The sequence below is a fragment of the Ictidomys tridecemlineatus genome, chromosome 1, assembly GCF_052094955.1.
Source record: "Ictidomys tridecemlineatus isolate mIctTri1 chromosome 1, mIctTri1.hap1, whole genome shotgun sequence".
Taxonomy (NCBI): Eukaryota; Metazoa; Chordata; class Mammalia; order Rodentia; family Sciuridae; genus Ictidomys; species Ictidomys tridecemlineatus.
Genome location: NC_135477.1, coordinates 255,728,116 through 255,752,933, shown reverse-complemented (window position 1 = coordinate 255,752,933; position 24,818 = coordinate 255,728,116). Strand labels below are relative to the sequence as shown.

At 41.3% G+C, this 24,818-nt stretch overlaps 1 protein-coding gene across 7 annotated transcripts in view; it reads right to left on the bottom strand.

The window, feature by feature from the left end:
* The window catches only part of Sema5a (semaphorin 5A), a 450,819-nt gene that overhangs the window by 233,305 nt on the left and 192,696 nt on the right, over nucleotides 1-24,818 (bottom strand). For 3 of the 7 annotated variants that reach the window (XM_021733403.2, XM_021733402.3, XM_040272849.2), the window contains exon 3: nucleotides 12,571-12,670. The exons of the other annotated variants lie outside the window; for them this stretch is intronic. In XM_021733403.2, coding sequence (XP_021589078.1) covers nucleotides 12,571-12,670 — 100 coding nt within the window. The remainder of the gene's footprint in view (nucleotides 1-12,570; nucleotides 12,671-24,818) is intronic. 7 annotated transcript variants of the gene reach the window in all.

Sequence of the window (24,818 nt, the reverse complement as noted above, 5' to 3'; positions counted from 1 at the left end):
ATTTCAAAATAATCTTAAATGAGACCTCATAACACAAAAAGGTTAAAAAGAAACCATTAGTGTAAATGTATCTTCATGTATGTGCTTTACATGAAGACTTGATAAAGCTTACTTGAACATTTTCAAACTGGAGTTATCAGAACTATCTGTAATCTTACATGATCACATCATCTATTTAATGCCTATTCTAATATAATTCAGTTAGTTACATATGTGTGGCTTTTAAAAAATGTGTTTATTTTTTAAGGCCCAGAGTTGCTAGATGCTTTTAAACATTTGTTTAATAAACAGAGTTCTGCATACAAAACACAAGTTACCAATTATATGCCTTGCTGGACTTGCCATATTACAAATGCATAATGTTGCACATTTTAGGATTCACCTCATCTGCTATTTTAAAAGATGAATTATAAATGAAACATTTATACAAATCGCTAATCACCTCCGTAAATCACCTAAGAATATGGCAAACACAGGGTGGAGTCTACCGATCCTAAACACCTTTTCTCAAAATACGTGGTTCTGAGTACAACTCCAAGACCATTTTTGCAATAACTAAAATTCCAATCCAGCTAGCAACTTGGGGGACCTGAAATCTCTCAAGACAGCTTGATGCATTACAGCTTAGGCCAGCGAACTATGAAGTTAAAGGTTACAAAAAGAAAGAAAATCTTCTGAAGGGAGTAAAAAATGGATGTTCCCAGAGGCTGAGCTGCTCACATAGCAGAAGTAAGATCTATGTCCCCTGCCCAGGGCTGTTCTCCAGGGCCTTGCACAGAGGCATCCACTTTATCTTGCAATTGAGGGAGTCATGGAGGGAGAACAAGATATGCAGGGCTCAGGAGAAAGGCCACCACCTTTCCAGCATGCAGCAATCATGCTCCTGGCTGCAGCCAACTGGGAGTGCCCAGCAAGTCCCGCACCCAGGGTGGGCAACCTGAAGCATTTACACGGTCCCATTAATCTTCATGACACCCAAGATGTAAACAGGTAGCAAGAAGGAACAGTGCCGTTCTCCAGGGGAAAGGGGTTTGGGCGAGAGGTTAAGAGATCAGGTTCTCAGAGTGTCTCGGCCACATAAAGGGAGCCATCACAGAGTTCCATCCTTCCCAGAAGTACAAAGCAAGATTTTGCCAAGTGGTAAATTTGGTTTGCTCTCATGGCTAAAGTCAATAAAAAATATTGACTTTATTATTCTACTTCTTTCCCAAATGTCTTGGAATAAAAGTGGATCTTACAGATTTAAATACAATGAATCATCGTACTCTTAGGAGTAATGAATAATACATGCATAGTACATAGATCCAGTAGATTGAGTCATTCAAACTACAAAGCCATCCAAATTGGCAGTTGCAAAATGACAATGGTAAAGCTCATGCATGCTTTCCCCACTAGACCTCCAAGGAGGTCCACTCCTCTTCACTGGGGTTTATTTCCTATTGTCTCTAGGATTAAAAATGAATTCTTGGGTCCCATCTCATCCCCCTGGGGCCCATCAAGCAGCCAATCACTAAGGATAACTGTACTTTCTGGGGAGCAGTGTGGACCATCACAGATGAGGTTCAATTGCACCTTCATGTAAAGTAGTGGATCCAGCTGGCATTAAAGAAAAGGTTGAGCCATCGTGAGCATATTAACTAAAGGACTCGTTTCATCCAGAGACACTATAAAACTTAACTCTGACCTCCATTAATTATGAAAGACACAGGTGTTTTAAAATGGCATCCGTTTAGAATAACTCAATGGGTCTCTGATGAATATGACTGTAAAAACCAAAGAAAAATTCCAAGTCCTTATTTAACATGTAAGTCAAACTCTTGCTTATAAATGAGCAGCAGGCAGAATAATTAAGGAAAGGAGACTTATTTTGTGAAATAAATATAGAAAAGCAAGTAACTCTATAAAAAACATTTTGACAATGGTGATAGAAAATTGTATTGCCATTTAGTAAAAGTTTGGATCAAGGTTGATGGTGAAACAATTTGAAAGTAAAACACACGTCCTTATAAACCATCACCCTTTAGATGAGTCTGAGGAGTGACATCAATTGATAACTTAGTCTCCCTGTGCCTGCATCAATGTCACCCTCTCTCCATCTTCTCTGTGAGTTTCCACCCAACAGCTGTCAATATCATCAGCACAGAGTCTGAAATAGTGACATTCCCAGGGTGCCCCCAAGTTTTCAGTTACATTAGTAAACTTGAACATTAAGAAAGACTTGTGTTATTTTGCACAAGCTAAGGAGAATCAGAAGCTATAGCTTTTAAGACCCAAAATGTTCTCATAAAATTATTTGAATTATCTAAGTGTAATATTTTTATATTAATAAATAGCTTTAAGAAATATGAAGATGTAGTCTGATCATGTGGGCTGTTGATGCAGATTGCCAGACTGTCTATAATTGCTATTTCTATCAATTTTCATTATGCTGGTTTACTATGAGAAAAGCAACCTGGGGGACCTGAAATCTCTCAAGACAGCTTGATGCATTACAGCTTAGGCCAGCGAACTATAAACATCTTTTGGTCATCATATACTTTTTCATATGTTTTTAAAAAGTTAAATTTTAACATTACAAAGGTGCTCCAAACATCACAGCATTATATTTTAAGTAGAAAACATTTAGATCAGAGTTTTTAAAAATTCTTTCCTTTATTTGCTGATATATTTTTAAATGCAATAACAATTATATAATTTGGTCATAATTTCATCAGATTTTTTTCAACCTTCCTCAGAAAGTAATAAATCTATGTCCTTGGGGCTAAGAATATTTTAAACTACCTGATTTTATGTTTCCTGTCCTTTATGTGTCTAGTATTTACTCTTCCCAGAACTGTCTTAATGCATTTCATTCTTCTCCCTAACCTAAAAGGGTATTTCAAACCCTTTAAAGTCTTGATTACTAGAAATAAGTTTCAAAGAACACATCAAACTTACATCAAACTGTATTAATAGTGCTCAATTAAATGCCAAGATGTTAAAGTCTCAGAAATAAACGGACAGCCTCTTATTCAGCAAGAAGATTGAAATAACGAAGATAGAAGATAGATTTTTAATAGCATGCAATAATTAAACCAATGCTGTTAGCAAATCTCAGATATTAAAAAAAAAACTTTCCCCATAAGTATATTTAGGGCAAAAGTTATTAACAATATTGTTAATAATCACACTGTCACTTAACTTTATGGTGCTTTAAATAGTACTTGCAAATCTCTAAGTGCTTTCTGGATTATGGGTGATGACTTATTGCAAAACTGAACTCTGCTTTTGTGGGTCCACTGGGCATTTAATTTGATCTTTTCCATTTTTCATTTCCTTATCTTATAATAGAGATAAGTTTTCATTTGAAAAAAATACCCACTGAGTATTTGTATGAGCCTTTAACCTGTGATTCCCTAGGAAGAGCCACCCTTCTTCTCTATGTACAATGGTTTTCAGGGCTACTGTCAGAGGCCTTAAAGTGTAGGGGGTTTCCTCAAATACCTTTAAGTAATCAGAGAATTACAGTTAGGGCCGTCCTGACCAGTCTTATCCCAGACCTCACTGAAATCACCTTTCACCCCTGCCTAAGTCACACCATTTTGTCAAGCCATCCACCACGCTCATTCCCAGCTCTGAAACACATCTCCATGTCTGCTAAAGTGGGCTCGATTTCAGTTCTCCCCCATGTCACCTTCACCACAATCCCTAACTGCCCTCGAACTTCCCGATTCTCCAAGCTCCAGCACATTCCGCACACCTTCAGGTGGAAGACCCTTGCCAAAGCCAGTCTGAGTGTGCACACACAGGCCTGGGCTCTCCTGGCTCCTCCACACCTGTAACAGACCTTCTCCAATCCGCCGCGCAGCAGAGGACGGCACCTTTGCTAAACCAGAGTCTGGCGATTCTTGCAGAGTCTGACTATGATGGCCGAGGTGCTCTGCTCTTGGGGAAACCTCCCAGGAAGCTCTCACGGCCACTGGACTGGAATCGAGGTTTAGAAGTCCAAGTCCTACACGTGCTGCCCCCACCTAAGACACAGGGCCTCGTCTGCAATCACTGCCACCTCTGTGTCACCACAGCTCACTGTGCTGAGCCCCTTCAGCTCCTCAGGACCCCAGACTTGCCCTGTGACATCTCTCTCTTGCTCCCAGGTACTTGAGGCATCTCCAAAGCCCGAGGGGAGAACACCTTGTCAACGCAGCCTCCCAGGGCCACGGACCGCCAGCTCCTCACTGTTGGTTCAGAGCCCTTGACTCAGGCTCCTGTGAGGAACTTAACTGCAATGGTCCTTGTCACACTCACTAGGCCAGGAGACAACAGACTTTGCAGGGCAGCAGGTAGTTCCCTTTGATGTCTATGCCCCACCTGCTCAATACTCCATTTACAGCTTAACAGCAGCCATAGATGATGTGCAGGTGGATGGATGTGACTGTGACCCAACAGAACTGCCTTCACAGAACCAGGAGCCAATTCTGAGGTCACACTTGCAAGGCCTTGCAGCAGGCTCCCAAGTGTTCCTTGGGCAGAGAACATGTCTCCTCTCTGTTCACCCAACACCTGAGATGCTTCCCCATATAAAGTAGATTAAATGCATATTTAATGAAGAGAGCCTTGAAAAACTAAGTGCATGAACTAACAAGTCCTGAAGGGCCTCTGCCAGCACCAACTGGAAGGAACTCTCCGCCTCAGGGTCTTCAGTGCACACCAAGTACAGAGGCGGAGGCCTCCTCACACCTTGTGGGCTCATTCAGGGACTTGGGGAAACAGGGACTTTATTTACTTAGTTCTACCTAAGTAATAACTGTTCTTCTGGGTTTACCTTCTCCCAGCTCAAGCAGGGAAAAAAAAGTACAGAAATTATTTTTACACAATAATAGAAAGAATACAATGGTTAGAAGTATTTTCCAAAAGATATTCTGAAGACACCATGTGTTGAAAGCATATTCCACCAGGTCACGCTGATCCACACGGCTGGGAGCTGCAGGCAGGGGACTCTGAATTTTGAAGGAATGCCCCCATTGATCCTCGGTGCAAATAAGGATGTCTTGTAAATATTGGGAAAGGCTAGCAAAGCCAAAAGACGGAAAACCACTTAAAAATACTGTGTGTGTGTGTGTGTGTGTGTGTGTGTGTGTGTGCGCGCGCGCGCGCATAGATCAGGTTAATTAATAAAATAGTCTAAATAGAATAAAGGGAGAAATGGTGAGAGAAGGAAGATAAGCAAAAAGAATTTTTTACAAATAGTAAAATAGCTTTTACTATTAGTTCTTTTTAGATATATGAGACAGTAGAGTGGGTTTTGACATTATAAATACATGGAATATATTTTATTCTAATTATGATCCCATTCATGTGGTTGTACATGATGTGGAGTTTCACTGCTCATATGTATATTCATATATGAACATAGAAAAGTTAAATTCAATTCATTCCACTGTCTTTCCTTTTCCCATCCCCCACCCTTCCCTTCATTCCCTTTTGTCTAATCCACTGCACTTTTATTTGTCCCCTCCATCCTCTTATTGTGTGTTAGCATCAACAAATCAGAAAGAACATGTGAGCTTTGTTTCTTTGGAGGGACTGGCTTATTTCACTCAGCATGATAGTCTCAAGATCCATCCATTTACCAGCAAATGTCATAAACTCATTCTTCTTTATGGCTGAGTAATACTCCATTGTGTATACACACCACACTTCTTAATCCATTTATCTGTTGAAGAGCACCTGGGTTGGTTCCATAACTAAGCTCTTGTGAATTAAACTACTATAAAATTGGATGTGGCTGCATCACTGTAGTATGTTGATTTTAAGTCCTTTGCCTAGGAGTGGGACAACTAGTTAAATGGTGTTTACATTCTAAGTTTTCTGAGGAATCTGCATACTGCTTTCCAGAGGGGTTGCACCAATTTGCAGTCCCACCAGCAATGCATGAGTGAACTCCCCCCCCCCACATCCTCCCAACATTTAGTTACTTGTATTTTTGATAATTGCCATTCTGACTGGAGTGAGATGGAATCTCAGTTTGATAAAGATGGTGAATAGATTTTCATTTATTTGTTGACCAATCATATTTCTTCTTCTGTGAAGTGCCTCTTGAGTCCCTTTGCCCATTTATTTACTATTTTGCTGTGTGTGTGTGTGTGTGTTTGTTTGTTTGTGGGTTGTTGTTTTTTTTTTAGTGTTAAGTTTTTTTGAGGTCTTTGTATATCCATGACATTAATGCTCTGTGTTTCAGGTACAAAGATTTTGTCCCATTCTATAAGCTCTCGCTTCACACTTTTGATTGTTTCCTTTGCTGTGAAGAAACTCTTTAGTTTGAAATGGTCCCATTTATTGATTCTTGATTTAACTTCTTGCACTTGGGAGTCTTGTTGAGGAAGCCAACATGATGGAGGGTTGGGACTACTTTTTCTTGTAGTAAGCACAGGGTCTCTGGTCTAATGCCTAGGTCCTTGATCCACTTGGAGTTAAGTTTTGTGCATGGTAAGACTTAGGGGTCAATTTCATTCTGTGCATATGGTTCCAGTTCTCCCAGCACCATTTGCTGAAGAGGCTGTCTTTCCTCCAATGTATGTTTACGGCTCCTTTGTCTAGGATGAGGTCACTGTATTCATGTGGGTTGGTCTCTGTGTGTTCTATTCTGTTCCATTGGCTCCCTTGTCTGTTTTGGTGCCAATACCATGTTGTTTTTGTTACTATGGCTCTTAAATATAATTTAAGATTTGTCATGGTGGTACCTCCTGCTTCACTTTTCTCACATAGGATTGCTTTGGCTATTTCGGGTCTCTTATTTTTCCAAATGAATTTCAACACTGCTTTTTCCATTTCTATGAAAAACACATGGGAACTTTAATAGGAATTGCACTGGGGGTAGTATGGCCATTTGAGGACCTTGATTCTTCCTATCCAAGAACATGGGAGATCTTTCCATCTTCCAAGATCTTAGCAAAGAGAATCTTAAGAGGAAACACACCTATCACCTAATGCCAGCCCCGAGAAGGAAATAGGTAGGTAGGAGAACATATTTAAACCCAAAATTGCAGGTCTGCAGAAATTCAAGGTGAGGTGGGGTGAAAAAGAGAATCAGGAAGGAGCAGCAAGTCCCCTTCCCCTCACAGCTGCTCTCCCTGAGCCCTAATTAACTTACACAGAGATCAGCCCCTTCCTTACCAGGGGTCTCCGTCACAATGGCTTCCATTGCTTTGGGTTCACTTCCAATGGCTGATTTCCTCCCGCTCAGCACACGCTACCTTAGTTGTGTGAACTCGGCCTAACACGTCCTTCAGAAAAAAGGACCGATGGAAGGGGGCTCCTGGGGGCAGAACCCTGACTTCCTGCCGTGCTCCAGCTCTCCCTTTAACTACCTGTTCTTTCCAACAGTCACTTCTACCAAAACACTCTGATGTGAAGCTAGGAATTACAGCGACCAAAAGAAGAGTAAGAAAGCCTTGCCTGATTTTAGAAAAACAGAGTTTTATATGAAGTTAAAATTTAGTCCCCACAGCAAAGACATTTTGAAAGAAAGAACTTGCTTCATTAAATGGAAGCCTGGCCATTCATTCAGTGTGATCTTAAGAGGCACAGGCTTGGTCAGAGCAACAGATGGGAGGCCCCTGGGTTTCTAGCAAGCAGGTTGACACCCCGCTCAGTGAGACTGGGAAGGGAAGCTGTAACTCAACCCATCAGGAAGCAGCAACTACCTCTAGCTAACCTCCGGACTAGGAGCCTTCTACTTTAACTGACAGAATGCATCTACTTCATCCTGCTTCCCGGAAGAAGGATTCCATCCTCCCCCAACCCCTCCAGCCCTGGAAGAGCTGACCTGCTTGTGGTCTTGTGGTCAAGGCCTGACTCATGAATCATGGAAAGCTCAAATAAACTCGTTAAAATTTTAATGTGCTTGAGTTTATCTTTCAGCAGTTCTGAACACGTAAAGCCAATTCAGCGCCCGCATAGCAAAAGCATGTTAATCTTTCCTTTTTTATCCTTAGTTTTGCAGAGTCAAAACAAGAGCAAAACAAATGATTCAGAATGTATACCAGAATGTCGCAACCAGTTTGCTGTGATTGGAAGGATCAAGCTCTGGCTTGGAAGCCTCGGGTTTTAATTCTTTCTTTTCCTTTCATTGCAATAAACAGGCTGACTGGGAATCTATACTATATGTTGTACAGGTATATAATAGAAATATCTTCTGTTCTGGTATCTAGAAGTGAGTGGCCTCCTGACTGGGACAGTGAATTCAGGGATTCTGTGAAGCTGGGGATATAGCTGGTCCTCCACCTGCTCAGGTGTCAGGGGGACTCATGCATTCCCGTAAGTTTGCTCTTGGTATCTTTATAATATTACCATTTCATGAAATGGCTTTGATAGATTTAAAATCAAATAGTCCCAAGGATAAAGTCCTTATATATCACATCAGTTATGGTCACTACCAGACCCAAGCGCTGGGTCTGCGGATCTCAATCCCACCACCTTCCTGGTGGCAGATGGTTGGGCTATGCGGACTCCTCAGGCTGGGAGAGCTAACAGGAGGACCCTCTACTAAAACGCCACATGTCGCTTACACCGAAGCTGTCGGAAAAGAGTAAGAGCATCAGAAACAAAGTTACCCACAGAAAATAACTAATGGTGCAAGAAACCAATACGACCGAAAAAAACAGTCATTTTCAAAATGGAGATTGACATTAGGAAGTGTTTTTTCAAGCCTCACCTTGAAGAAAAGTATCTGAATGAGCACAAGTGGGTGTCAGCACCTTCCCCACTCAGAGGCAAAGATCCGTGCGGTGGCTGTTTTCCATCACACTGCGTGGCTGTTTGTGGTGCATATCAGAGTGACTTGGAATGGAATCACTTGTCACCCTTAGGATGAACCTGAAATGCTACAGATCAACTCACTTGGGAATAAAAATGTTATCACCCTCTCTGACATCTGTTGCTACAATTCTATCCACAGCAAAATGTAGACTCTTATCCAATTGGTGGAGTGTTAGTACTGTCAGTACTTTCATAATTATCTATACTAAAATTCTAAGCTATAATACATTCTTTCTCTTTGATTTTTTTTTTCATTATACCATGGAAACTGATTTCAGGAGGTTTTGTGATGAAAAAGTAGACAGGAATATTATCCCAGGAATAGAAACAAATAGAAATCAAATAATAGGGGGAAAAAAACTGGACACACCAACTATATTTAACTATGATTATTTCTGAAACTCTTTTCCTTATGCTGTATTGTATTTTCCACATTTTCTAAAAGAAAGATGCCTATGTTTAATCATTGAAAATGCACAGAATATTAATTTCAAAGAGGCTGGATTGAAACAGAATATGAAGGTCAATGCATTTACCCTGATATGAAAGTGAGCATGCATCCTGGAAATGGCAAATTCATGAGTCCTTCCAGAAACTGCATGAATTCCAATTCAAGTAACTTCTGGGGCTACATAACCACAGATCTCTTAAAGAGAAGTTTTTCTTTTGCAGCACAATGAACTCCCTTTATAAAAGACTGCAAAGAATCTTTGGCTGAATTCAATTTCAGGGACATAAAGTATCAGTGGTATAAAGTGAAACCATCCAATAAACAGTTTCTCAATATCTGGTGGTAACTATGGGGGAAAAAAAAAGCATCATTCTACTTTTCTGCAGTTCATATTTTTAAGCCATTGCTGATTTCTGAAATACACACCTGTTATCTAAACTTCTTTTGCTAAGTCAAACCTTCCCAAACAGGAATCTGAGGGCTGGGTTATTTTTAAAGTTTTATAACTGGTTCATACTCCCTCTCAAAGTTTCTGAACCTAATCCCACCAAATTTCCTCGGTGACATTTCTATTCTCTTCCTTCAGCCGTCTCTGCCTGAAATGTAACCGTGTGTGCACACTAATGCACACAAGCTCCCCGGGGCTCTCCAGGTCCCGCTGCCTGCCCGGGGCCTGCTGACGTGGTGATCATTTGTCACGGATTATTTCACTTAATCCTCACGACAGCTGAAAGGGGTGGAAATTATCATATCAAGTTTAAAGATGGGAAAATTGGGCTCTGAATCTGGCTCAGGATGGCTCTGTGAGGCAAGCAGGGTCCCTCCTTTCTTTCTGTCATCTGTCAAGAAGTCACAATGCAACACACACTATTTGCCAGACACGTGGGGTATTTGAAGGATTAAAATAGCTTATTCCTCATCTGAAGTTCAGTTCAGCTGGGCATCCTGCATTCTGGGGTGGTTCCTGGCCACTACACCATACTGTATGCTAGGGTGACTCGGGGGCTGGAACAATTCCTCCCAACATGGATGAGCTGGCACCATGGTGACATGAGATGGCAGTCCCCAGAGCTACTTGGATGGAGACCTCCAGGGACAAGTCTCCCTTGGGAACAATTCCCAGTTGCTGTTGTAGCCAAGGCAGGCACATAAGACAATCCCCAATTTACTTAGTGGCTTCCTGCATCCCTTGAGAGAATCTTGTGTCACTGATTAAAAGCCAACCACTGGCAGAGTATGGAGTGCTGATCTGTTCACAAGGGGACCTCCAGAGACCATGGACAGTGTTTGAGTCACACTAATGAAAAAGCCTTTCCACAGTTCTTTACAAATGAATGAGGGATGCAAGACTCAGCACTGCTTTTGGGCTCACATTTGTTCCTGCTTCCTGAGTAGAGGGCCTCTTACCCTTGACTTGGGGCCAGAGCTTATTTTCCTTAAAGGCAGGCTTTGGGGTACAGAGCCTGAAACTCTCTCCTGACCATACCCCAATGTAGGCATTTGGAATAAAAAGACCACACTCTCAGCCCTCTTGCTCCTGTGTTTCCTAGATGAGAAAAGAGCATATACAAGTCAAATCCTAGAAATAAATATGTTGAGCCAACAGAGATCTTTGCGTTTCCACAAGGAGGAAGAAACAAAGAATTGGCACATCCCTTTCTGCCCAGGTAGGAGGTGACAGCTGTCAGGATATGATGTGATGCCCTGAAAGAAGTACAGTGACAAAGTGGATGCCTGGTGTGTCAACGGGGCCATCCTGTGCAGGATGTGGCAGCTCAGGATCAGTGCAGGGTCTTGAGCCCGGTCCTCACTATGAGGAGGAATTTCCAAAGCAGAAAATTTGGGGTGGGCACCTAGTATTCCAAAAAAATAAAACAAGGTCACCAAATTTCAGAATCAAGAAAGACCATGTTCTATAGCCATGAGAAACCTAAATCATTCCACATGCCTAGACTACATGAGAATGAAGAGATGAGACTTTAAGGGACATGGGACCACAGGATGGACTACCCACAGAGGTTCTGCAGGCAGGCATTTAGAAAACATGCTATGTTGTTGCATGCAGAAAGAGGAGAGCTTCTGGAAACTGGGAGACCCATTTATAAGCCTTGCAATACAGAGCCCAGACTCTGGTTTGGTGAAGTCAGCTTTGAAAATCCTAGTGTTTCCAAGGAACAGAAGTAAGGAAGAGTAATCCAAGCATCCCTGTCCAGGTTCATGGTCTCCCCACAACCATCCAAAGAGATGACCACTGTCCAGTGCATGAAGTAAGCCAACTTGTGTCTATTTAGTGAAAGTTGGACTATAAGATCTGAGAGCAAACGCAACGATTCAGAAATTTCTCAGCATTTATCACAAATACCCTGAGGGTACGCTGGATTTAGTTTTACTCAGGTCAGTGCGGGAGCTGTTCAACCTCTGTAGCTATAAAACGTATACTATATAATCTAAAAACTTGGCTGAAAAGATACGACCATTCCAGTGCCGTACAGACTTCCTTAGATGTCAGTAGAATCTAAATCTGCACATTGCCTCCTCAAGTTTAATGTTCATTTTCCTAGGAGATAGATGTAACATGTTTCAGGTATATCATCCTCAAATTATACTGACATAGACAACTGGATGTGGGGTCCATGCACATCTTCTAAGGAGGTGATAGCAAATATGAGGGAAAGAGCTCAAAATCTATTGATGTGTCAGTGGCTGACCCTCCAGCTGTATGCAGGTGTTGACTTGGATACAGGAACACACACTTCCTCAAGGGGCAATGACAGTGACAATTTCCTTGAATTCTTAATGTACCGATAAAGGTCTGATCAAGGTCATCAAGAAAGGTCATGAGGGACCTCGTGGCATGCTCATAGGCATTTTGACCTCTGAAATTCTGCAGAAGAATATAGTGATGAATTAAGAACACAGTTTCTGCAGCCAAACTGCTTGGGTGTAAAACGGGGCTCCATCTTTTATCAGGCACATGCAAAATTACAACATCTTTCTCTGCTCTCTGCCTCAGTTTCCTCATCTCTACAGTAGGGAGGTTGACACCACCCACCTCTCAGGTTAGGTGGGAGGAACAGAGGAGTTAATCTGGGTAAACCAGGCCTGAGACACACAGGGAGGGTCCAATCAACACGTGCTATGAGGAGCACACCCCTGCTCACACTAGCAGGGCACTTCATGACACTCACCCTGCGCAGCGTTGTGAGATGGAATCACTTTAAACAGCGCTCTTCAGTTTCAGCAAAGAGACTCACATATAACTCACACAGATGTAAAGTGAAATCCATAGATTATCTTTGGTGGCAAAACATAACATCTCTCACCTTGCTCCTACAACAAGTTCTTTCTGTCCTGGGTCAAATGTTAACTGCGAGAAATCCACAGCATTCTTCGCTCTGAACTCCCGTAACCAGGGGCCAATTTCTAAATAGGAAAAAAATAAATAAATAAAAAAGATAAAAATGAATGATTCTTCCTCTGGGGACCACAGAGAGGGCACAGCAGAAGCAAGCATTACATTCCAGGGAGGACTGGGGAGTCTTATGTGATGTGATCATTTAGGGGCCACTGGAGGTTCCCCCCGGGATGTCATGTGACCCACACTGGGAATGTGTAAAACACAGAGGGGGAACACCCGGGAAAGAGAAAAGCAAGGCATCCAGGCATGGTAGTGATTTACAGGCCAGATGTGCGTCTTCTGGGCCTGGTAGAAAATAACCCAGAGTTCACAGGACTCAGCAGAGGGATGCAGACTGCAAGCAAGACCATTTCCTGTGCCACTTCACTGGAAAGGGCTGAGGACTTTGCAAAATCACAAAAGCCCTCCTTCAGAGCAAGGACAGAGCACAGGGGCACCTTTTGCCTTCTTTCAAATTAGGCCTTCCATTTCCCTGTCCCTGGGGTTTCTATTTTGGCCCCACGATTAGACTTGTTAAGCACATTCAGTCCTTTCTACATGAGAAATCCACAGTTACTTCTAGACCTCATTTGCATTTTTTTCTAAGGGAAATCAGGAAATAGCCACTCCACAGAGACAGGTTTTTTACAAGCCCTGTTAACTCCTATTAGAAAGCATCCAGCCCAGAGTCTGATTATTATAAAATGACTTTAAGAGGAATAGAATGCTGCTTCATGTGTCATTTCTGCAACATTCAGGAACTCATTTTTGGCACTGAAAAAATATACGGTGAGTTGCTGGTCAGTTTGGGATGCCTTCTCCTTATCTTGGCAACCAACCATGCTACCCGATGGTCTTATTTTCTCTGTCTTCTCATATGTAGTACTTTGATGATATCACCCTGACTAAACAGGCATGTGACAGCTGTCAAATCAATAAAGTTATTTGCTTGAGGAAAGTGATTAATCTCCTTCAACAAACACTGAAACTAAAAACAAATCTGATATGGAAATATGTCCATGTCCTATAGTATCCTATAGAAATGTCTTTGTGGATAAGAATGAGATGGATTATTTTTGTCTCTACTATTAGTTATTGGGGGAAAAATGGTATACACTGGAAGTTCTTTTCTGATTACAGAAAACCAGGGCTGTGCTAGAGAGAAAAAAAGAGACCTGCCATTGGCATTTGAAATTTTAACATGTATGACATCTTGATATTTTTTAGTATTTTATATAAATTTCTTCATTTTTATAGGCAACTCAATGAAATCAAAACACTTAGAGTGAAGTATTACAAGGCACTGGAGCCACACAAAGTTATCAATAAATAATCCTTCCAAGAGTTTATAATTCAATTAGAGAAAAAAGAACTGAGATCTTCCTCAACCATGTTTATGTAAATGCAATGTACTCATATTTTAGTACATGCATTTTTTATTAAAAACACCCAAGGAAACTGTATAAAACGTACAGGAATTATTCAAAATATAGAAAGGTGAGATGGTTGAAAGCTTAGGTAAAAGGAAAGATTTGATTAGAGACTTAGGATAAATGTCCTAACAGGACAATGGGAAGAGCAGCATGGTAGCCTTGGTGCCTTCTCTGGCCCTACCTGGAACTGCTCCACCAATTGCTCCATCCCTGAGAAAGAGGGAGCCTTAGGCTCGCAGGTCTGTGTGGTTCACTGTGATGCCTGCAGCACTAAGAACAGAACCTCAGATAGGAGGGGGAATCATAAATGGGTCAAACACAAGAGTAGGAATGAGTATGTGAATTAAAGAGTGGAAGAATTAAAAAGGAAATGAAAGAGGAGAGAAAGGGTGCAGAGAAAAGAAAATAGTAGCTCATGAAACTGCTAGGAAAGGGGACTGAAAAGAAAAATTTAAATATAAACTACAGAAAAATACATTTACAGGTTTAAAAGTTTGGACTTGATCTCATATGTGATAATAGCAAAGCACTGAAATTTTTCAAGTAAGCACTTAGCCCATTAAATTATAAATCCTAGGAATATGAATGGGTCACTGATAAGCAGGGTGGTTTGGGAAAAGTAGTAAATGAAGACAAGAATTTTAGATTAAAAAATGAAAAACCATACAATTTAGGCAGTGGCTAAGAAAATGGAAAAGGAAGATATTCTGGGAAGGACTGATTAGCCAGATCACTGATTATAGGCCAACTCAAGGAGAATAAGTTAAAGAAAACAAAAATGCTTTGAAGATTACATAAAGAAGACAGGAATGACTGAGACACAGATGTCACGAGATAAGGCTGGTTCAAGAGAGAAACTGGATGCAAGTATAATTATGAGAGTATTACCAAAAAATTTCCCATGGGAACAAGTTGGTCCCAGAGCCATTATTGAACATCACAAAAACCTAGAAGAGTCCATAAAAACGTTCAAGGTCAAAAGCTTCATCATTCAAATGGGAAATCCATGGCTAAGGAGCATGTGGGTATAAAAAAAAAAACCATACAAGTTAGGCAGTGGGAAAATGAGCTTCATAAAAAGATAAAAGACTACGAAATATCAGAAAACAGCTTGTTTCCCATGCACACATCTGTCCTTTTAGTTACAAGAATTTAAAAAGTGACCAATAGGAACCAGGATGAAGAGACAGCATTCAGGTTTTGGTTCCTATCATGAACATTCAGAAATAGCCTCAAGTCTTGAAAGGAATCATGTCTAGAGGGAAAAATGAGTTAACAGCATACCATTCTGTCAATATTGTTTGATTTTCCATACTTAAAATTCTAATGCATTTCCCCAATAAAAACGTTGTATTTTTACAGTCAATACTCAACAAAGACAGGTAATCTATTAAAAAGAACATCTTTTTTTTTTAATTTTCTAGTATATTCCTCTGGAAGGACAGCCTATCTCAGCTTTGCAGAGAGCACATGGCCTTCGGTCATGGACACCTTGAGAGCCCTGGCAGAGCTTCAGCCCCAAACCACCTCTGACAATGTGCCCGCAGGATGCCTTTTCCTCTCCAGGTCCCTGGAAGTTAGTCACATCTTGCTGTGCTCTCCTTGGACTCTAGGCCTCCAACTTCACATCAGTCCCACTTCTTCTCTCCTTTCAATCCCTTTCCTAAATTCCCTATTTTTCTAACATTTCCATGTTACATTTCCCCTCTGCTTATCAGTATATGCATATCTCCCCCATTTAAAAAAAAATCTTTCAAAATACATTTTAGTACATGCATTTTTTTATTAAAAACATCCAAGCAAACTGTATAAAAAATTCTTTAAGTACAGTATGTATAAAAATAAAGATAATGAGCTCAGTTTTACATGTAACTTTGGCCACATTCCTAAGGAATATATCATCCTAACTAGACACCAGTTATTTAACGTATCAAGATAAAAGGTCCCCAGTCACTCTGAGGTTCTGATTATCTTGATATCCTTGAAAGCAAAGTATGACCAAGAGCATCATTGGAAGGAGACCCACAGGCCAACCTCATCTAATAACACAGCTGAAAACATTCCTAGAAATGAAAAGCAAATCCGGTGTGTGTGCACATATATACACATACACATGTGCACCTCTCTCTTTCTCTCGATTTCATATAGGATGGGGCTCACCCCCCAAAAAGGGCTTGTTGAATAAGCTAAACATTAGAAAATTCACCGGTACAACTCCTCATCAGATGTCAATAATAGCAATAAGAAATTATTGCTAAGGAATCAGAAAGTGAACAGTTATCAAAACAGAAGAACTAAGTGAGTTCAAGGTCAAGTAAAGCAAGAGAAGAGAGAATCAAAACACTGGGCAGTTGTTGATATGAAGCACACTGGTTGCCAAAGAGAGACTGGGGGAGGGGGAGGGGGAGAGGCCCACAACTCATGGCAAACTGGGGCAATACAGGTTTTAAAAGAACTAATATGTTCATTGCCCCTTCCTCCTGCCCCATCTTCTCACTCTTCTGATACTGCTGAGATAATCATATGATGAAATAGAACTTAAATACAGCAGTCAATATGACCCTTGCTTGGAAATTCCTGCAAATTCCGTTGGATACTTTGTAGATAATTTGTAATATTGATATTAACCATTCCACATGGTTCAATTTTTACAAAAACATGAATATTGAAATATGGTCTCTGAGATTCTGGTAATGATTTTTCTACCACAAAATTAGGTGCTTTGATTCAAATTCGCCTTCTCTTACTACAACATAAGCTCCTACATGATCGTTTTGTCAATGTTTTATCAAACGTGTAATGATTTGATTTTTAAAAGAACCCAGTCTTACATTTTTCAAGAAAAATTATTTTATCAACATGACTCAGTATTAATAAAGTTACTCTAAAATTATTGGCAAATATAAACTATCGTCTAGCTAGACAGATGCTGGTTAGTTCCCCCCTCCCACACTCCCCCAAAGGGAGAGAGGGTGGGGGAGAGAGAGAGAGAGAAGAAAAATGGCAGTAAAAACATTAAAAAAAAAAAAAAAAGCAAACAAAGTCAGCACTCTAAAAGATAGCCAAGGTGATGAGGTTTGCAAGCCAAGGAACCCTTTGGAAGGAAGCCTCTTAAAAAAGGATCACGAAGAGACTCCACTTCTGAAGAGCAGCGCTCACCCCACCCGAGAGGCCCTCCCAGCAGTGGTGGAGGGTGCTCTGCGTGCTGAGGCCTGCAGCTCCACTGCAGCCAGCCTGACTTGTGGGTAAACAGGAGCGGGAAACCTCCCAGGTGGAACACACGGGTGGCCCTGGGGAGCCCATTCCACTGCTTGCTCCTTCTCATGTCAGTTGATTAAGAAGCTGAGAGAGCAGCATTTCAAAGCCTTTCTGGGGACTTGAAATCCACTTTGGGAACTGAGTCCCAGGGTGAACTGGGTGAGGCCAGAAGATGGCAGGTAAAGACTGCTGAGAAGCCAAGACAGTGACGTACACCAAGAGGACAAGACACAGAGGTGCAAACACAGCCTCTCCTAATTCTCCTTGTTACATAATTACCTTCATCTGCACATAATACTAAGGTATAAAAATATTATAGTTAATAATACGACTATCAGTGAAGCAGCTCAAGTAGCTACATTTAAATCGTGTATGACTTTTGCTAATTGTTATTTTATGTATTTTATTCATATTAATTTCTGCATTTCTCACACTTGCCCTGTGATGAGTAAGGAAACTGAGGCAGAAAACAAGAAGGTGTTGCAAAGATCAGTAGCTAGTACAATAAAAACTCAAACTGCTTAGTTTTTCTTTTCCTTTTTTTTTTGAACAATTATGCTTTATTATTAGAAATCTAGTTTTCTGCTTTATTTTATTGTATTTCATTTTGGCACTGGAGATGGACCTAGGGGTACTCAACCACTGAGCCACATCTCCAGCCTTTTTTTTTTTTTTTTTTTTGAGACAGAGTCTTGCAAGTTGCTGAGGGTCATTCTAAGTTACCCAGACAGGCCTCCAACTTGTGATCCTCCTGCCTCAGTCTCCTGAGCCCCTGGGTTTACTCGTGTGCACCACCATGCCTGGTTAAAATCTAGTTTCCTATGTAGCACATTTGGAAGGTAACGGGAAGAAAAAAAAAACTCAACAACCTAGTCATTTTGAAAGTGAGTTCATTCCTGTTGATACATCATTAAACGAAATTGCTATCCACTCGGTTTTCAATAGCAGACTAGAGAAAGCGAAAGCAGAAAGCCAGGCTCCCAAAGCCAGTGACCTCGTCAACCTGCACAAGCAGTGTCTACTGTTTTTGCTGTTGGTATTACTAATGACAATGTCATTCTCAAGAGCTACAAAAAGAAGAGTATGACACACTACCAAGGTTTTAGGTTCCAAGTGTCTCTTTGAAGTATAGAGGCAGGAAATGTGCACCATATGCTGATTTGCTTTACTGAAGAACATTCTAGAATGAGAAGGCAGGGGTTGTATGAGAAGAATGGAATGACTGGTTCTAACAGTGGGAGAGACCAGAGAACTCTGTCCTGAGAACGCAAGAGCTGGGTCGCGGCTTGCACGTCAGTCGGCAGGGCAGAAGGTGGTCTGTACATGCACTCCAAAAACATTCCGGAAGTTCTCCTTTAGTGGCCTCTTCCCAGCCTAGGAGAAGAACCATCTTACCTCAAAGAGAGCTATGACCCTTTAAAGTTCCTGTGCCTCCTTTCTATGGGCTTTGATTTCAGCTTCAGTGCATGACATGAACCATCCTGTCAATGCAACCTGAGCTAAAACCAGGATTCAAACACCAGGGAGTGGAGTCTCTCAAGCCTTAAGAGGTCAACAGCAGAGCAGGCCTGCACTGGCCAACACCACTGCATCTGCCTGCTACACCTCTCCTCACAGACAGCTTTTCCAAACCTGTCTGGCCAACAGTCACTGAGAAAAAGCCACACTCACCTGGTGCACTAAGTCAGCAGCAACCCCTGCCAAGTTCCACCCTTGCCAAGTCCCACTTAGGGCCCTCGGCCTCCTGAGTTCTCTCCAGCATTCTTTCAAGTATCACACTCGATCTCAGTTTCAAAACTTCATGTTTGTCTAATTTAAAGATTTCATCAGGGACTGAACACACACGTGCCCTATAAATATGTGTATGAAAAAAGCATGTAACACAGTAGACACATTCCTCAGTACACTTTATTTACTGTCTAATATTTTCAGTACTTATTTAGTTTCAGGAACTGTATGAGGTGCTTTTACTTATTGACAACTGTCTTCGTAACATCTTTACAATCATGTAAAGCTAGAGTCATAATTTTTGTTGAATAAATTAAGAGAAGACCTGAGATTTTGATAAGTTAAACATCCTGAGACAGGTCACATGAGTGGCAAATAGCTACACTGAAATTTAAACTCAGGCTAGGACTAAGACAACGTATTTCCATAAGTCCTGAATTAATAATCAATTTTCCAAGGAACATATAAAGTACATGAATCCTTCGCACCTAGGAACATATCAGCATAGATTAATTTATCAGAAACGGTGGATATCACCCATCAAATGAAAGCAGAGTTGGAAATGAAGGAAGGTGCACATTGCCAGGCAGGGGATGGGGATGCTCCAGCCCAGGGTGTCCACAGGGCAGGTGACACTAGGGAGGAGGAGAGTCCTAGAGAAAAACAGGAAGAAACCAGGATCCGACACAGGCAGAGAGCAGTCCCACGTTAAGACATCTCAACAGTGGAAAATTCATCTTCATCATAATTTTTTTCCAAGACAAATCCAGATTACATCAGTTAATTCAAAACTATGCAGACATGCTGTACCTTGCTTTAGTTTTATAGAAAGATTAGAAACTATTAGGTCATTTTTTTTCAAATATATAGTCCACACAATGATTTTCAATAAATCTACTACCTAGGAGTAGGTAGAATTCAAATAGGCTATGGCAGGACGTGTCCCCTCTGAAGTACAGCCTGTGATTTTAGAGTTGGCAAATATGGACAGAAAAGTTCCATGATCAACCCAAGGTCACACACTGATGGGTAGAAAGGTGGAAAAATCACCATCCTATGACTCCTTTGCCAATTTATCTTCTTCCCCATCCCTAGACTATCCAAGTAGGAATACTATAGGGTATTCCCTGACAGATTTATCTGAACACATAAAACATTAGAAATAGTAAATTTTAAGGAGTCAAAATCGTCTACATATCTAGAGATGTATACAAATACAGATACGTAAATATAGGCATCAATATGCTCCACCAAATATACACCTATGTGCATGCATATATGCATGTTTGCATAGTGTATATTTGGAGACTTTTATACATGTATATTATACATTCTAAAGACTATAGTAGAGACTCAAGAATAGTCTCAAACATTTGCTATAAAAAATGATCAGAAGAGCATGGTGGTGCACACCGGTAAATCCAGTGACTTGGGAGGCTGAGGCAGGAGGTTTGGGAGTTCAAAGCTAGCCACAGCAACTAGTGAGGGCCTGAGTAACATAGCAAGACCCTATTTCAAAATAAAAAGAAAAAGGGCTGGGGATGTGGCTCAGTGGTTTAGCACCTCCAGGTTGAATCCCCAGTAATAAAAAACAGTAACTAAAGGCTGCTTTGGGGCAAGCAGATAGCAGGTTCCTGTCCTGAGGGGATTCTATGTGACTTTTAAAACTGTCATCTCTCAAAGTTAGATTATCTCAGGATCATATGACATAACAAAATTATTGGGCTCATAATTCTCCTGGGTATGCATTTTTAAAGAAGTTTTTAACATTTCATAGAAAAAAAAATCAACTCTTATCTAACTGAAACACACTACCTTTTTGAAATAAGGGTTCATTCGGGAATTCCACTATCACCCCAAGTTTTCATTTGTTTTCCTAAGTGTCTGGCAATACCATAAATACCTGTCACATCTCAGGATTTAAATGTCAGTGTTAGATGAGGTCCAGACTCCTCTGATCCACATGGTTTTAAGTTATTCAGGCTTCCCTCTGACACATCTAGACACTAAGGAAGAGACACTAATCCACAACTATCTGTAAGCTGAGTTCAAATTCCGCCTTGAAGGTAGGAGTTGCCTTCCTTTTTGCTTATATATTTAAGATCTTGGTACCGTTGTGTTAGTCAGTTTTCTGAAACTATAACAAAATATCCAAAAAGCAACTGACAAGGAGGAAAGCTTTATTTGGGCTCATGATTCAGAAAGAAAGCAGGGGCCAGGGGCACCCCCAGTCACCTCACTTCCTTCCAATAAGCTTTGCTTCTTAATGGTTCCTCCGGCTCCCAATAGCACCATCAGCTGGGTCCAACCCTCCAACACGGGGGCCTTTTGAGGACACTTGAGATCCAAATGATAACTCTTGCTGGTTCCTTGAACTCTCTGCATCAAGTAATTAGGATAAAAACCAAGGTAATCAATGGCTGGTTTTTATTGCTGAATAACCCACACAAGAAACAATTTCTACTCATCCATCAAGAAAGGCAGATTTTTTTTAATTAAAAAGATTATGCAAAATCACTTGCACACTAAGCAAGACCCTCACCCTCCTGGACTGAGGTCAGCTCCTCTTCCAGACTATTAAGCTGGTACCCAGCCTACCCCTGCCTTAAACTCGATATGGCTCATAAGTACCTTGCACCACCCACAGGTAACTTACCTTGTCTAGAAGGGTCTTAATCTTGACTTGTGACCTGTAGCATATGACTCTAGGCTATAAAATCTAATTGCAAAATCTTAATGTTGTGCCAGAGGACATTAAAAAGTAATTTTCTTTAGATTTATAGCTTTAGAATTACAAATGATGTTAATGTGACTAAAATTATAAAATGAATAATTTCATATTATTCTTTTGAGGAGTGGCCTAACGTATTTTTGATGTAAGCAGTGATAACCAGAACTCTGGAAGGGGCAAAGCATTTACTACCAGATAACTACAGGAATTAGCGAAGGCCATTTCAGAGCTCCCCTAGTGCCATTAGGGTGCTTGGTTTTAAACATCTGGACATTTATTTCTTCTACTTATTTAGGAATTGCCAGATCTCAGTTTTAAGAAAAAGAATTATTTGCTTAAGCCTCTGTCCCCTTCTGTTCCTTCCTTACAATTCATGCTAACTTTCTTTTCTGTCTCCTTAGATTTGGATTGGAACCCTCAGGCAGGTGCAGAAGGTTTTCTCTGTGGCAATGGATTAATCAGGCAACAGGCTGCCTCATCAGGTCTGGGACGTTCAAACCAAGCACACTCCAAAGAAAAGGTGGGCTTTGATTGGCTCCAGGAAGGTAGCCTCAAAGCCATTCAATGCCTAGGGACTTGGTGTAATTCACCCAGCAAGTCACCACCATCAACTAATTCAGAAAGAGCCCGTGATCACCGTCCCACGTGAATTATCACTTACCCAGTGGCACTGAAAAGTCGTAGCATTTGCATGTGTATCCCACTGGCTTTATGTGGCCTTTAGTATCTTTAGTCAAAAATGAGACAGACATGGAGAAAGTCACCATTACCCTTTCCACCAAGAAAAGTCAAATGTTTTCTACACTTTCACACACAATTATTTTGAAATGTCAGCTAATCACTACCCTTCCATTTCCTCTGAGGGAAAATCAAACTTTCTAGAACTCATGACATCGCCTGCTAGCTAACATCTACAGTGTGATGCCAGTTCTGTGTGTCACTCCCCGGCTTAAGGAGGTACCATCAACCTCAAGCCAAACACCCAAGATGTCAGACTCAACACCTGCCCACACACACATTTTAAAACACAAAACAAAAGCTGGCATCTACAGCTTCAGGGCTTTATTCCCAGCAGAAGTAGATCTCTGCCACGGCTCAGGATCTTACACTCTCAAATCACTGACCTCAGCAAAGACAGGCCCACTAGGAGAAACAGAAAATAAATGACATTTTGCTTTCACTCTGCCCTTTTGGTTTATTTTGGTGAATCTCTGGCTGTTTTCGATTCAAACTAGTAACCTGACGAAGCCATAAACCTGTTTGTGCACAGCCGTGCCTGCATCCCGGCAGGCCACAAAACCGTCCTGGAGAGAAACTAGAGGCTAGATTGATGGCCCCGCTGAGCTCCTCCGAAAGAGCTCACTTCTGGTCTTGTGTTTCAGTTTTCCTTGATATGTTCACATACTTACTTCCTGATATGTCCCAAACAGCTTCAGAGACCCTTCCCTTTGTGAACCCTGTTTCCACAACATGCGTTACAGCAAACATGAATCACTGCTTGATCCCATTAATACTTCCTCCCTAGACCACCCGCTATGGGGCACATGATGGCTGACTGTTCATTCACTCCTCTGTTTGGCAGACACTTGCCAACTCTATGCCCTGTCCCCAACCTAGAAACTAGACACTCTGCAGAAAAATAAGCAGAGGGACTTGCCCTTCTCACTGAGTACCCATCCTGGCGAGGGAGACAGAATCAATGAAAGAATAGGTGCCCTGTTGTCAAGTAAACAGGATGCCTTTTTACCTTTTTAGAGTGTGACCTGCAGCCACATGATATAGTTTGTTGGGAAGGCCACTCTTGCATGTGACATTTAAGCTGAGATTAGAATGACAAGGAAAGGCCAGACAGAGATCTTGAGAAGTGTATTCCAGGAGAGGGACCATCTGGAGAGAAGCCCCAAAGTGAGTGTGTAGTAAGAGATGAGGAAGGAAGGCTGAGAGGGAGGGCCAGTCCCTGTATCCCCATTCATCAAGGTAAAAGGCTTGGATTCAATCTGGCTGTTATTAAAAGACCTGACAGTAGGTTAGGCCTTGCAAGAATACAGCCACTGTCCTAACTCCTGAGCTCTATTACTGTTGCCACAGACCACCTTGAGTGAGCATCGCTGGGTTCCAGGAAGACAACATTCACAACAACAAGACAGATGAAGTCGTGTTATGTGCATGCCCAAATGTAGCATCATGAATCCCATGATTATGTATAAATATAACTTAAAGATTTTAAAATAGCAAGTGGTGGGGCAGAATTGGCCTGTGGCTATATTTTTCCCAACCCCTATCCTAAGGCACTGAGAAGTCAAAGTGTTTATAATGAAAGATAAAAGGGTAGAGGGGTGGTCTGAGGTGCATGGAATGTCTTAGGGCTCTGACCGTTGGTTGTGCAAGGAACAACCACAAAGAACCCAGAATGCAGAAGGCAAGACAGCTGGAAGGCACTCTGCGCTAATTGATTGGAACAAAATAAGAAATGAGGAATTGTGAATGGCCCCCAAGTTTTCCTGTGGAACCACAACTCCTGTAGAATTTCAAAAGGAAGATCTACGTGGTTTTGATCTTAGAATTAATTTGGTTATTTAACTTCATCCCTGAGAACAGAAGCCCAATTATCTTCATATATACTTTTAAGTGCCTCTGAATTGGATACTGTGTCTAAAGACAAACAAAATCTAACCTCCTTCTTTACTCCGATTCTTTTCTAGAAGTGACTGCTTCTATCCTGGGTTGGTCAATTTTGCATTGTTGTGACCAAAACAACCGAGAGGCACAATATAGACAAGGAAAAGTTTATTTCAGCTCATGGTTTCACTGAGGAGGGGCCAGTCCTTTGCTCTGAGCCCCAGGTGAGGCAGAAGCATGCCTGAAGGTGCATCATGGAAGTCAGAAAGCAGGGTGAAGGGGCACCTTCCAGAGCACATCATTTGCTTCAATCAACAAATTGATTGATTGAAGAAGCAAATCAGAGCAAATATCTTGCAACTGGTCCACAAAGGATGCTAGTTACCCACCTCCTCCAGCCACACC